General features: G+C 41.4%; 1 protein-coding gene across 9 annotated transcripts in view; it reads right to left on the reverse strand.

Moving 5' to 3' along the window:
* Window positions 1-284: 284 nt before the first annotated feature.
* Window positions 285-12,761, reverse strand: part of EEF1AKMT1 (EEF1A lysine methyltransferase 1) — a 30,243-nt gene continuing 17,766 nt past the window's right edge. For 8 of the 9 annotated variants that reach the window (XM_017655422.3, XM_037017198.2, XM_017655421.3 and 5 more), the window contains exons 3-5: window positions 6,897-6,979; window positions 2,375-2,652; window positions 285-553 (exon numbers count right to left, since the gene is read on the reverse strand). In XM_017655422.3, coding sequence (XP_017510911.1) covers window positions 417-553; window positions 2,375-2,652; window positions 6,897-6,979 — 498 coding nt within the window. In that variant the 3' untranslated portion in view covers window positions 285-416. The remainder of the gene's footprint in view (window positions 554-2,374; window positions 2,653-6,896; window positions 6,980-12,761) is intronic. The other variant, XM_073225269.1, reaches the window with a different exon arrangement.

A 12,761-nucleotide genomic window follows, 5' to 3' on the forward strand; every position in this document is an offset into this window, starting at 1 on the left:
ATACCATCCTCCCAGGCTTCACAAGGTTCCGCTGGTGAGCCTCAGCGGGCCCTGGGCCGAGCACACCAGCCCGTGTATGGGACGCCCTGCCTGAGGCCAAGGCTGAGGTCCTGTCTAACCGGCTCCTGGCCAAGTGATCAAGCTGTTTGTCCTGTTGTTTACTTAAGTGCAGAGAGTGGACCAGATGGATTCTAAGACTTCTTCCAACTACAATTCAATGGATACTGCTTGGCAAAACCCCCCAAGCTCTACAGATGCTCCAGTGAGGAAATCAGAATGAGATGTCATAGGTCATATTCTTTATTTTGCAAATTAGGCCCCAGTTTGCAGGGAAGGAAGGAGGTTCCAACTTTTCAATCAATAAAAAGAGGGACTGTCACCCAGGGTCCTTTACTGTGTGATATTACTATCTGCACCTAGGTTTCACGGTCTAGGCCAGAATCGTAATTCACATAACAGCGGAATTCATTTGCCAAGTTTCGGTTGTGTTTCGGAATAAATTTGCACATCTTCACTCCCAGAAGTCTGGCTGCCTCTTCTTCCATGACGGCACCTGAAGGCGACACACCCAGTGAGCCAGGACAGAAATGGTGGCCCCTCGGGGCTGGGGGAGGGGCTCCGCCCCAGACTGCACTAGGGGCTGAAGGTGTCACTCAGAGGTCAGCTCTTTACTTCCCCCAAACTTCTGCAAGTTACCTACTTTTTTCCTTTTCAATTTAATAATTTTTCTACCTCTGCAAAGACACTTACAAGTAGATTATATTCCACAAAGTAACATAAGGAAAGCAAAAATAATTACTGAAAACCACTGTTCTGACTAGTCAACTTTGGGTCAAGAACTGCTTTTTGGTAACATCTGATCTTGCAGACGTGCAGGCACACTCACCCCGGCCTTTGGCTGACGGACCCCGACTCTGCATAGCCAGCCCTCACCCCGTTGCCCGTCCTGCTCATCCAGCTGCCAGGGTGCTGCTGCTGGGTGCGCAGGGCGCCTGTGCCTGACACCCTGCAGTAGTGGCAGCTTTGCCAGCCAGCACGGCCAGAGGCCCAGCACTCACCTTGATCTACCCTTGGCTCCCCACAGTCCAAGCACAGTGAGTTCATCCACCTTTATTCCAAAGTGTGTCTTCACTCCACTCTCTGCCCTCCTTTTCTACTGCCACAAAGCTATCTAGACAGTCTCAGCTGGACACTGCAACAGCCCATTGTGGGGGGCCTGCTTCCACTCACCCCATAGATCCCTCTTAGTAAAGGTTAAAGCCAACTTCTCTAGATAACTGGGATCCTGTCACTTGGAGGCCATATACCTTAAAAGAAAACCCCAACTCCATCAGCTGCTGGGGCCCTGCACCCTCTCCAGGCCCAGCCACCTGGGCTCCCTGCACCTGGGCTCCCTGCACTGGGCTCCCTGCACTGGGCCAGTGCTGCAGCTCTCCAGAGGCCCCCCCTCGCCACCTGCTGCCCGCCTAAGAGACCTCCCGGCCCCACGTGAGGCACACTCCTGGGCAGTCTGTCAGTTGCCTTTCCCTGAGTCTTTCATTACACTTACCATAGTTAGTAGCTCCTTTCTTCTCTGTTTTGTTGCATTTTTTTAACCTATCCTCCAAGACTAAAAAGTGTGCTCCACAAGGTCAGAGCACCTGCCTGTCGGCTGGCACAAAGGGCTAGTAAACAACCGTTGAATGAATGAGCACTAGGAAAGCATGTTTTGTGTGAACAAGAGTCAAGTTCTTGACTAAACAACTGTGCATTAGAGAACAGACTCCCTGAAACACCAGGGCTCTACTGCTTGGTCAAAGGCAGGCGCTCTGGGGGAGGTGGCAGCTCCAAGGGGTTGGGGCAAGAGCAAGGGCCATCTGCAGGGCCGGGACACCCGCTTGCCCAGAGATAGGGGCCAGAAGTTAACATTTCAGTATATCCACCTGAAGAGAATATACACCAATCTCACCAGTAAGAAAGGTCTTCTACTTTAATAAACCAAACCTAATATCTAGCTCTGTGACCTCAGATAATTCACTTTGAATTGACAGATTCCAAATTTCTCTTTTATCAAGTATAGAGCTAGATCAAATACTACAGCTGATGAAGACAACAATGAGTTAAAAACAGCATGCATGGCACACTCACGTGTGCCAACCCCCCTTTATGTGACTGTGTCACTCAACTCTCAATAACCCTGTGAGGCAGGCAGTGCTATCGGTCCCAGTTCACAGGTAAGGAAACTGGGGCACAGAGAGGGTAAGTAATCCCTTAGGGTCGCACAGTAAGTGGTGGATTCTGGATTTGAGTTCTAAGATCTCTTCCAACTCTTGAAACCTAAGACTTGAATAGCCATTGTCATCAGTTTTCATGAGACATGCAACCTGGCACCTACCTGTGCACAGCAGGATCTTGCCCCGAGTCAGATACTTGATAGTTTCTGACGTTTTTCTGAGACATTCCTCAGAAAGATAGGGGGGGTCTGCCACTACAATGTCAAAACTATGTGGAGCAATTTTCTCAGGTAAATCCAATGGATTGTTGTAATCATAGAAGACAAACTCCTCTCCGTAGATGGCAAACCGTCTGTCGTATTCAAAGATGTATACAGAAAAGTCCCCTCGCAGCTCTCGCAGCTTCTGGTAAACACTGGGGGCGCTCACACACGCTATTCTAGAACAAAATGAACAGGCTCATGGCAGACCTTTAATGGACAGCTTATAGTGTTAAACAACAACTACTTCACTAAAAAAATATAAGGCCTTGTGTTCAGATTTCCTTAAAGGGAATAATAGTGCCAACTAATGTAACAGCAGTAAATCTTGAGAACATTTTATACTGCCTCACTTTGAAGGAATCTGCTTTTTAAAAATCTGCGACACATAATTTTCAGGTATGAAAGGATAAATGTGCTTTTATAGTAAAAAATGTAAAACATTAGGACAGAAGTTGGACAGCCCAAAGTCTAAATTTACTTATTATTTTCATGTTGGTCCTTTACAACTATTTCAAACACTTCTGGTCTCAAAATAAGTATTTGTAAGTTATTTTGTAATATTCATGGTCTTGAAAGAAAAACCCCAAATAACTGCCTAAATAACTCTAGTTCTCCAAAAAGATACATTAAAATTAGGTCTTTGAACAGCTACTTTGAATTTCTCCTTTTTTGTTTAAGGAAATGAAAGAATTTCATTACAAGCAGTCCCCAGTTTGTGATAGTTTATTGGTTGTGCTCTAATGGCTAACTTTTAAAACCAACTGCTAAAAAAGCTGGAAGCCACCTAAATACTGAATCACTGTTTTGACTGTGGTACACCTATTACAGTGGAATACTATATAGCTATTACTCTCGAAGACACACAGGGGTAGGAGGGTGTACATTGCATTTTCCTGGGCATTTACCTGTCAGCCTATGTTCTTATACCCAGGCAAATGCGATGTAAATGCTCCTACCCTGAGGGTCTTGGGCAGTACTAGCTGCAGGCGAGCTGGCAGTCTCTAGGGTGCATGGGAGCCAGACACCACAGCCGCCTCATGGAAGGGGATGGAGGGTCTTGGGGACAATGGGGAAACAGAGTGACTTTTTTTCTCAACCCCTTAGATTTTTACCAAGTACATACATTAGCATTCAAAAATCTGAAATGCATTTCTTAACAGAGACATTTCTTAACAGAGATGCATTTCTTAACAGATACAGTGTCACATGTATGGGTTAGATACCCAGCCAGGCTAATCTACCTAGCCCAAATACACTTGAGACACAGAATAAAGTTTGGTGGCATCACACACACATCCCAGCCTGTGGTGGCAGGGCCACCAGAGCCCCAGCCCGGGCTGCGGCCAGAGCTCTGGGGCACGGATGACATTGGATTGTATCTCCACTGTGTTAAATGATAAGCAGCCACAGAGGATTAAATGCACTGGGAAAATACCTTGTGAGGAGGATGAAATAAAGGTATTTTCAGACATCATCTGACAGTCTGTCACCAGTAGCCCTTCGCTAAAATATTCCAAAGGAGGCGCTTCGGGCAGGTGGGCGGTGGCCTGAGACGCACAAGGAGCAAGGGCCGCGCAGCAGTCCGGGGTGGTGGGGGGTGAGGGGGGTGGGGGAGGGTGGTGGGGGGGCGGGGCTCCAGGCTCAGCAGCGGGGCGGGGGCTGCGGCCCAGCGTGCCTCGCGCCAGGCAGGCGGCTAGGTCTCTTGGGCCTCAGAGCCCATCTTCAGGGTGGAGAGAACGGGTGACAGCCCCACAGAGGCGTGAGGATGTGTCCCTGGTTAGACGTACACCCTGGAGGGGCGGTGGGCAGTGACCGCTGCAGCTGTTGTCATTCGTCTTTAAAATTAATGCACAGCTCCTACAAATACTGAAGATGCCCTTTGGGAAAAATGAAGTGTTGCTTCTAAAGCCCTCATATTAATGAACAAAAGAAAATATATAAAAAAAGTTGTCATAAAGAAAGACCTAATGAATACTACATTTAATTTTAAAAGAAAGAGAACAGAAAAAAGAAAAACTTAGGGATTCCCATTAAAGACGGTAGATGGAACACATTCACTTAGATCTGCTCCCTCCTGAAAACCTACTAAATAAAACGTAAGTGGATTTTGTTTTGTTTTGTTGTTTAGGCAAAGAGTGTGAGAACAGACAAAAGAAACAGCACTCAGGAAATGGATGGGTGGTGCCTGACTTGGCTGACCCCAGGAAGTCAGACCCTGAGCCGGTAGCTGGGACAGCCGAGGGCCACCCCGGTTTACAATCCGGTGCCTCAGAGGCTAAGAAAGCTGCAGAACCGGGGAACGCAAGGACTGGGGTGAAGGTGGGATGAAAACAGGAGTCGGGCTGAAAGGTCTGTTCATCTCTTCCCCCTCCTGGCCTCCAGGTGCCAGTTCTTCCACAACTGCAGCAGGAAACTGGGGGGCTGGGAGGGGGGAAACAGCTCGTGATGATGTACACTGTGGATCACCAGGGTAAGCTGAACCCACTGGATGTTGGGATGCCCAGCATTTGTTCAGGAGTGTGCCTCCCAGGATGGCATCAATGAGACACAAAACTTCTAGGCAGGAATGAGAAGACTCTTCCCTGGAGCTCGACCAGCCCATCCGGAAGGACCGAGACCCACCAACACCAGGCTCCCGAGGAGATGGCTCATCCCATCATCCAGCTGCAGAGACCAAAGCACACGAGGTGCGCCCGTCTGTCGGAGTTCCCAACTTTTGAGTGCCTACCCTTAAGTATGAACACAGTGAAAGGTCAACTGACATTCAAGGAAAAATTCTAATATTAGAGGCCAAGATAAAACACACAGGAAAGACATATTGGAATACACAGAGACTAGGTAGGGAGAAGAAAGTTTATTTTTGAAAATCCTTTATATTTAATTACCCTCAGAAGGATGAACAACATACAATAATAAAGAAATATTCAGAGACCATAAAAGGAGGTACTGATTAAATATATGATAGCACAAATGGTAAACTAAGTAGAAAGTTTAGAAGATAAATCTGAAGGATTTTCCCAGAAAGGTAAAAGGAGAGAAAGAAAAGTAAAAGACCAAGTCCAACATTCAAATAACAGGAGTTCCAGAAAGAGGAACAGAAAAAACAGTGAGGAGGAAATCAAAGAAATGATTTAAGACAATTCTCCCCAGCCGAGAGCCCCTAGTTATAGGGATGCAAGGCTTCTCTGTCCAGCACAAGAGGTGAAGCCCTACCCAACTTATTGAATATGGGACTAGGAGAGAATCCTAAACTTCTAATGGGAACAGATACCCAACACAACTTCTACAATCAGGAGTTAACGGTAGAATAAAAATACATTCAGACATGAAAGGTTTTCAAGTTCCCCTCTCTTGTACTTTTCTGTGGGAGGTATTGAAGGATATACCCAAGCAAAACAAGGCTGTCAACTAAGAACTGGGGTACAGGAAGCAGGGAATTCAGAACAAAGGAGGTAAAAGTACTCCTCAGCATCTGGTGAAGGGAGATGCCAAGGTAAGATCGCAGCAAAGCAAGAAATCAGCTCATCCAGAGTGCAACAGGCAGCAAAGCCCTGGAAGTAATTTTTTTCAAGGAGTTGAAATACGTTTGAATTTATCGATAGGAGATTTACACAAATGGTGGAAAATCTGAGGTTAATTCATGACATGGACATAGAAATGCATAAAAAATAGGAATTATTTTGTTCAGGATAAAATGAAAAACTGTACAGAAAAGGAAAAGGCTCAGCTGTAAAGAATATTATGTTGTTTTCATTGCACTAGAAACCCTGTTCTAACCAAATTAGGATATAACTCTACTAGGAGTATGGACAGAAAGTATGCATGTATGGGGGAGTAGTGGGCTAAATCCTCATTCTCTATGGTGAAGGGCCAAGAAAGCATGTCTACAAGAGACGAATTAAGAAGTGCCTATATAAACATGTATTTAGAAATATGGCTGTAAACACTGGAAGAATCAACTGAAAGAGAGCTAACAGGGGCAGGGAACAGACAACAGGGAGATTAGTAATGGAGTTCTGAACAAGCCTTTTAGGACCATTTGACTTTAAGCTATGTGCATGCAAAATTTTGATTAAAATAAAAACCAAATTTTAAAAAATCCTTTATTCTTGAAACTTTAAAAAGGTCAAATGCTAATGTTTTTTTCTTTTAAAGCAAACTCTAGGGCTATAAAGGTAAGAAACAGGTCAGAAAATGTTAAAATAAAGAAGAGAGGTACAATATCTTACAATGAATAGATTTCTAAGTGTATCCATAAGCTCGGTATTGAAGCAGTTCTTGATTCCATATGTTCCACAAACCATGAACTACAACTTTTGCAGATTATAGTACAGACTTCTTAACAAATCATCTCTCATTTGGGAGGACATTTAAAATATTACATTAGAGTATAAGACAAAAGAGAAAATTTGAATCCCACCTGCCACATTCTCCAGCAGCTGCAGCGGCTTCTTTTGCAAGGCACAAAGCGGTTTCCCGACTGTACCAAAACTGGCTCAACTGCTGTAACAAAGAAGTAAGTTGGTTTCATTTCAAAATTGCATGTATTTTCTTCTTTTAATTTACACCTACAACACCAACGTACACGTGCAATTTTAAAATTGAGTATTCTTTGATACTATTTTAAATTAATAGAAGGCCCTAATTAATTAATGGAATCTAGGCATTGACTATCAATGGCTGTTAACCTCACAAAAGGAGGCAATCAGTCAGTGTTTCTCAATGTTCTCCAAAGAACACATTCCCAATTTGTATGAGTTTTGTCAAAAAAAATGAACCTGAATCTGATTAAGACTCTAGATGCAACTCACAATTAACAGAATTACAAATACAGAGGATGGAAGGACGAGTTAAATGGCACCACAGGGATGTGATCAGCAAAAGCCAGTCTAAGCCTGTTTTCCATGGCCTCCTGTCTTTATGAATGTTTCCTGAATTATTTGTTTTTCCTGCAGGGGTAAGTTATGTTTTGCATCTTGTTCTTTCTATTCATGTTGACTGGTGATTTTCTTCTAAATTTTTAGTGATCTTTAGTTATCTACTCACATTAATAAATTAAGAATGATGTAAATGGAAAAAGTGGATTCCTCAGCATAAGAAAAAATGGGTTCTTCTGCAGTGGAATAAGCCTCTTTCTCCAAAAGGCCTCTCTTTGAATGGCAGGGCTGGGGGCAAGTGGTATAAGTAGGCGAGTGAGCTGTCACAATGGGCTGACAGTTCGTAAGTACAGGTTTAAAAATGCTTCCCCATGAAAAGATGCTCAACATCACTAATCATCAGGGAAATGCAGATCAAAACCACAATGATATATATTTATAAAACCTCACACCAGTCAGAATGGCCACTATCCGAAACACAAGAAATAACAAGTGTTGGTGAGGATGTGGAGAAATGAGAACCCTTGTACACTGCTGAGGGGACTATAAACTCATGTAGTTGCTATGGACAGCAGTATGGAGGTTCTTTAAAGAACTAACAATAGAAATACCATATTATCCAGTAATTCCACTTCTAGGAACCTACCCAAATAATAAAATCACTAATTCAAAAAGATATTTGCACCCCTATGTTCACTGCAGCATTATTTACAATAACCAAGGTACGGAAAGAAACTAAGTGCCCACTGATAGATGAATGGATAAAAAAGATGAGGTACATATATACAATGGAATATCATACATAAAGAATGAAATTTTGCCATTTGTGACAACACTGGCGGTCCTAGAAGGTATTATGCTGAGTGAAATTAGTCAGAGAAAGACAAATACAATTTCATTTCACTTATAAATGAATCTAAAAAACAAAACAAACAAAACTGAAATAGACTCATAGACACAGAGGACAGACTGGTGGTTGCCATAAGGGAGAGGGCTAAAAAAATTAGCAAGAATGTTTGATATCTTGATCTGTGTGATGGTTACATGAGTGTATAAACATGACAAAATTCATGAAGCTGTACACTAAGATTTATGCATTTTACTGTAACTCATTATAAAAAAAATAATAGTAAAAGAAGAAATCCCTAAGGAAGGTTGCAGATGGCTGTGGGTATCTTTTCTGGAACATGTAGTCTTATGAAACAATATATTGTAGTAACGGGTCCTCATCCATAATTCATAGCAAGCCATTAAATGATTTAATACACTGTTGGTTCTTACCTGTAGTACTATGAACTACTTCAGTAATAAACGTTACCTATTCAGGCATGCTCATTCATTCTATGTACTTCACCCTGTCTCCTCTTACCTCACTCTGTGCCTGTTTCGTTAGAACAAGCAGCTCTTTCTGCATCTTTAATCCACTGGTCTTCATTAGTCAATTTATTTCTCAGTCATGACCATTTGCCTCTTTAACTTTGAGTCTTCAGGGTGCTATATTTTGATTTTCTGTCTTATGAACTTTGTTTTCCTACTCCTTCATTTTATATTTCAAATATATCATTTTAATCTTTGCTGTCAAATAAAACTTCTTGATCACTGTTTCTGAAACACCATATTATTTGAGGTGTCCAAACATGAATTTTTTTATGAGTTGACAGGTATTCTAACAAATGAAAATTAGCATACACATAATTTAAAACGGTGACATGTTACTAGAACTTTAGAGTGTATTTTTTCATTTGACTTCTGAATATATATATTTTCATGTATTTTCAGTTTAAAAATATCTCTATTTCTGCATAGTTTATCAAGTTTTCCTTTAGAAGTCCTGATTTTTTATAGAAAACTTTAATAGATTTTTCTAATCAATGTTGTATTTCTATTCTTCTAATGAGTGTCATGTAGCATATGTTCACTAACAAACTGCTTGAATTTTCTAAGCTAATAAAAATTCTTCCAAAATACATGATCATTTCAATAAATGCAAAAAGAAAAGCACTTATCAAAATTCAACAGCCCTTCAAAATTTAAAAACAAAACCAAAAACTCTTAGCAAATTAGGATAGTAAGGGATTCTTTAAACTGATAGAGGCCATCTAGAAAAAACCAACTGCCAATATCACTCTTAGAGTGAAAGACCTAATTTTTTCCCCATGAGATACAGAAAAACACAAGAAAGTCTACTTCTTAGACTTTCATTCAACATTTTACTGCAAGACCTAGCCATTGTTTCATCACAAGAAATGATAAATACCAGTCAAAAAAGAGTAAAACTGCTAATATTTGCATGTTATGTGATTGTTTACCCAGAAAATACCAAGGAAAAAAATGTTTCCAAAGATAGATATAGATATTCATTTGGATGTGTACACCAGAGTTCAGGTTTCTGTCTATGTCCATGTCTAGATGTCTATGTCTAACCATTCTTAGCTATTGGAAAAAATGCCAAGCTCTGTCTGCCTTTGAAAGCTGGAGGAAAGGTCTTAGGGTGCATGGGCATGTAGGGGTTTCCACTTCATCTGATTTGGGAGGTGGTAGTTTTCTGATGATGGCTAATGAAGTGCCCTTTTCCCTCATTCCAACACTGTTAGGGCACAGTTATGTGTTTGGCTCTCCTCATATTCCTAATAAATAAAAATTTTACTCTTAATTAATCAGCATATTACATGAACACGGCTTTAAAAATCAAACATACTACTAATCCCCTACCCCGCGTCTCCCACCACTGAGCCCCACCCAACAGCAACTGTCAGCTCTTGGTTCTTCCTTTGATCATTTATCCCCATATTCTAAATGCTATGTTTTAAATGCCATCTCTTAATTAATCCACTTTGTGTTCAATATGGTAGATGGGATTTCGTTCATATACACCCTGCTCCACCCCACAGAGTTGTAACCTATGTGTTGGTTGGTTAAAACCAACTGTCAGTGTTCATTGCTGAGCCAAGTAATATACTAGGACTGCGTTTCCTGCCATTATGGTAGCTTTTGTTTTTCCTAGAGTTAATAAATGTATCATTTGTTGGTTTCTTTGAACCTCTCTCTAATTCTTCCAACATCCTCCTGCAGCTTCTGAATAGTTCATGGAAGGTAAAAATCCTGAACCTGGCCATGTCTAAAATGTCTTTATTTTATACTCCTGATTGATAGCTTAGGTGAGCACAGAATTCTAGGCTGAACAAAATTTTCCCTTCAAATATTGAAGGCATTGTTCCACTTTTTTTTTTCTAGTTTACAATGAAGCTACTTTTAAGTACAATGTTACTTGTCCTGAGATCGTTGAGGTGACCTGCTTCTCCTCTGAAAGGATCTAGGATCTTCTTCCATCATATCCTGAAGTTTCACAATCATCGTAATCACGTATCTCAGTGAGGGTCTCAGTTCTAGGAAATTCCCTAATATTATTCTTTGAAAATTTCTTGCCCTTTTTGTTTTCTGTTCTTTTTTCTGGAACTCCAATTAGTTAAATATCGAGCCTCCTGGATTTATCCTCTAGTTTTGTAATGTTTTATTTCCTTTACTTTATAATATGAAATAAAATGAGGTTTTATGGTTCCCCACAGTAGTCCCATGGGCAAAGCATGCTGTGCCAGTCAGGCAGGTCAGCTCATGCCATGCTGTGATGATGCCCTGTAGCCATCCCTACCCATGTCACAAGACTGTGACAACCCTTCACCCCTCACCTATGACCTCTGAGAAAAACAGCCTGGAATGCACAAAAGAAGATAAACTGATCTCATTTTCTGTCCTTGGTAGAATCCTTTATGAGACTGATTAACAATCCTAATCATTGTTTCATCTCGCACACAGATAGCATGAGAATATTCATTGTTCTTTTAAGACAGTGCCCTGATGTATTAACATAACCTCTTCTTTAAACTCACCCTCTGCTGTAAAAAGTATTTAAGATGTCCTCAAATGAGTGGTAGTCTATCAGAACATGCTGATAACTTGTTTCTGGGTCATGATCCTCAGTATGACTCACAATCCACTCTTTCTTAAATGCTACAGCAGTGTTAATTTCAGTCGACTATCATTGGAATTTTTTCTTTTTACTTCCTCAGTTTTATAAACAAAACAAAATAAAATAAACTGTCAAAATTATAAACCAGTTAACTGTAAGTAGTGGAAATACGGCTGTTTTGTTGTTCATGTATTTTTTATATATTTTTCACAACAACCATAGATTACTTTTAGAAGCAGAAGTGCCTACTATTTAAAACATTAAGCAGAAGGAAAAGAGAAAAAGACCATTTCCAGAATAATACACTATTTCAAGTTTCCGATATTTACTATCTACAAAGCATCAAGCTAAATGACAAAAACATATAAAGAGGGGAAATAGTGAGTCTTTTGAGTAGGTGGAATGTTTAGAGGAAATGTAAAGAAACATTTTTATCACAATCAGTTTCAGACAGATGGCGAAATTTTATGACTTAAGTAATCCAAATTCAACACAAAATGTAAAAGACTGTTTTTAAAAAGGCATACAGAAGCTTTCTTCCAGTTGCAAAGTTACAGAGAGAGACAAATCTATTACTGCAGAGTACTCACAGTAAGCCTTGTCTATGTGGGGTAAATAAAATTTTCACCCAGAATTTCCCACCTGGCCTGGACACTGGGGTGGGGATAAGGGCCTGTCTGCATATCAATGGAATGTTTACCGCGGCAAAGCCTCCAGTTTATCCGGGGTAGGGGGTGGGGTGTGGTGGCCATTCTCTCCTTCCCTCCTTTCCTGGCAGGTAATTGGTCAGGCACCCACCAGTCGGCAGGGACCTGCCCACACAGAATTCCTGGGGGGGAAGGTAGAAGCGCAGGGTGCGCCACAGCCTCAGGGACAGATGGAGCAGGCTTGCTAGCAGAGCAAAGTGAGCGGGCGGCAGAGAGAGCCCCAGGAGGGGGAGACTGGGCCCTGAGAGGTAAAGACCCTCTCCCCAGCTCTCACTCATCTCATCCTTTGGTTGCACCGACGTAATAGGAACCTGCCCCAGGTGGGGAACCCCCTTCCTCCTGGAGCCACATCTATTCCTCAACTATTTCTTGCAAAAAATTTACATTTCTAGGGTCCAGGGTGATTAGTTTCCCTTAATTCATTTTTTCCCCTTTTAATTCCTATTTTTATGGATCATAAAAATACAACTAAAACACATACTATGCAGTAGAAATTAATATCTTCTTAAAACTCAACCTATTTTTCATTACATGTTTTAAGTTCAGTTACCCCAATCACTGTAATGATATATTTTTCCTTTTCCACAGGAATCACTGGACTTCATAGAAACCAGTGGAATGCATCTAGTACAAGAAGGAAGAACAGATGTGTACTGGACAAAATGATATGCTGTTCCCCTATCTGAGATGTCCTTTCCTCTGATGACCAACCAGCTTAAGAGTCAGAACCATCA

Source organism: Manis javanica, chromosome 1 (genome assembly GCF_040802235.1).
Source record: "Manis javanica isolate MJ-LG chromosome 1, MJ_LKY, whole genome shotgun sequence".
Classification (NCBI taxonomy): Eukaryota; Metazoa; Chordata; class Mammalia; order Pholidota; family Manidae; genus Manis; species Manis javanica.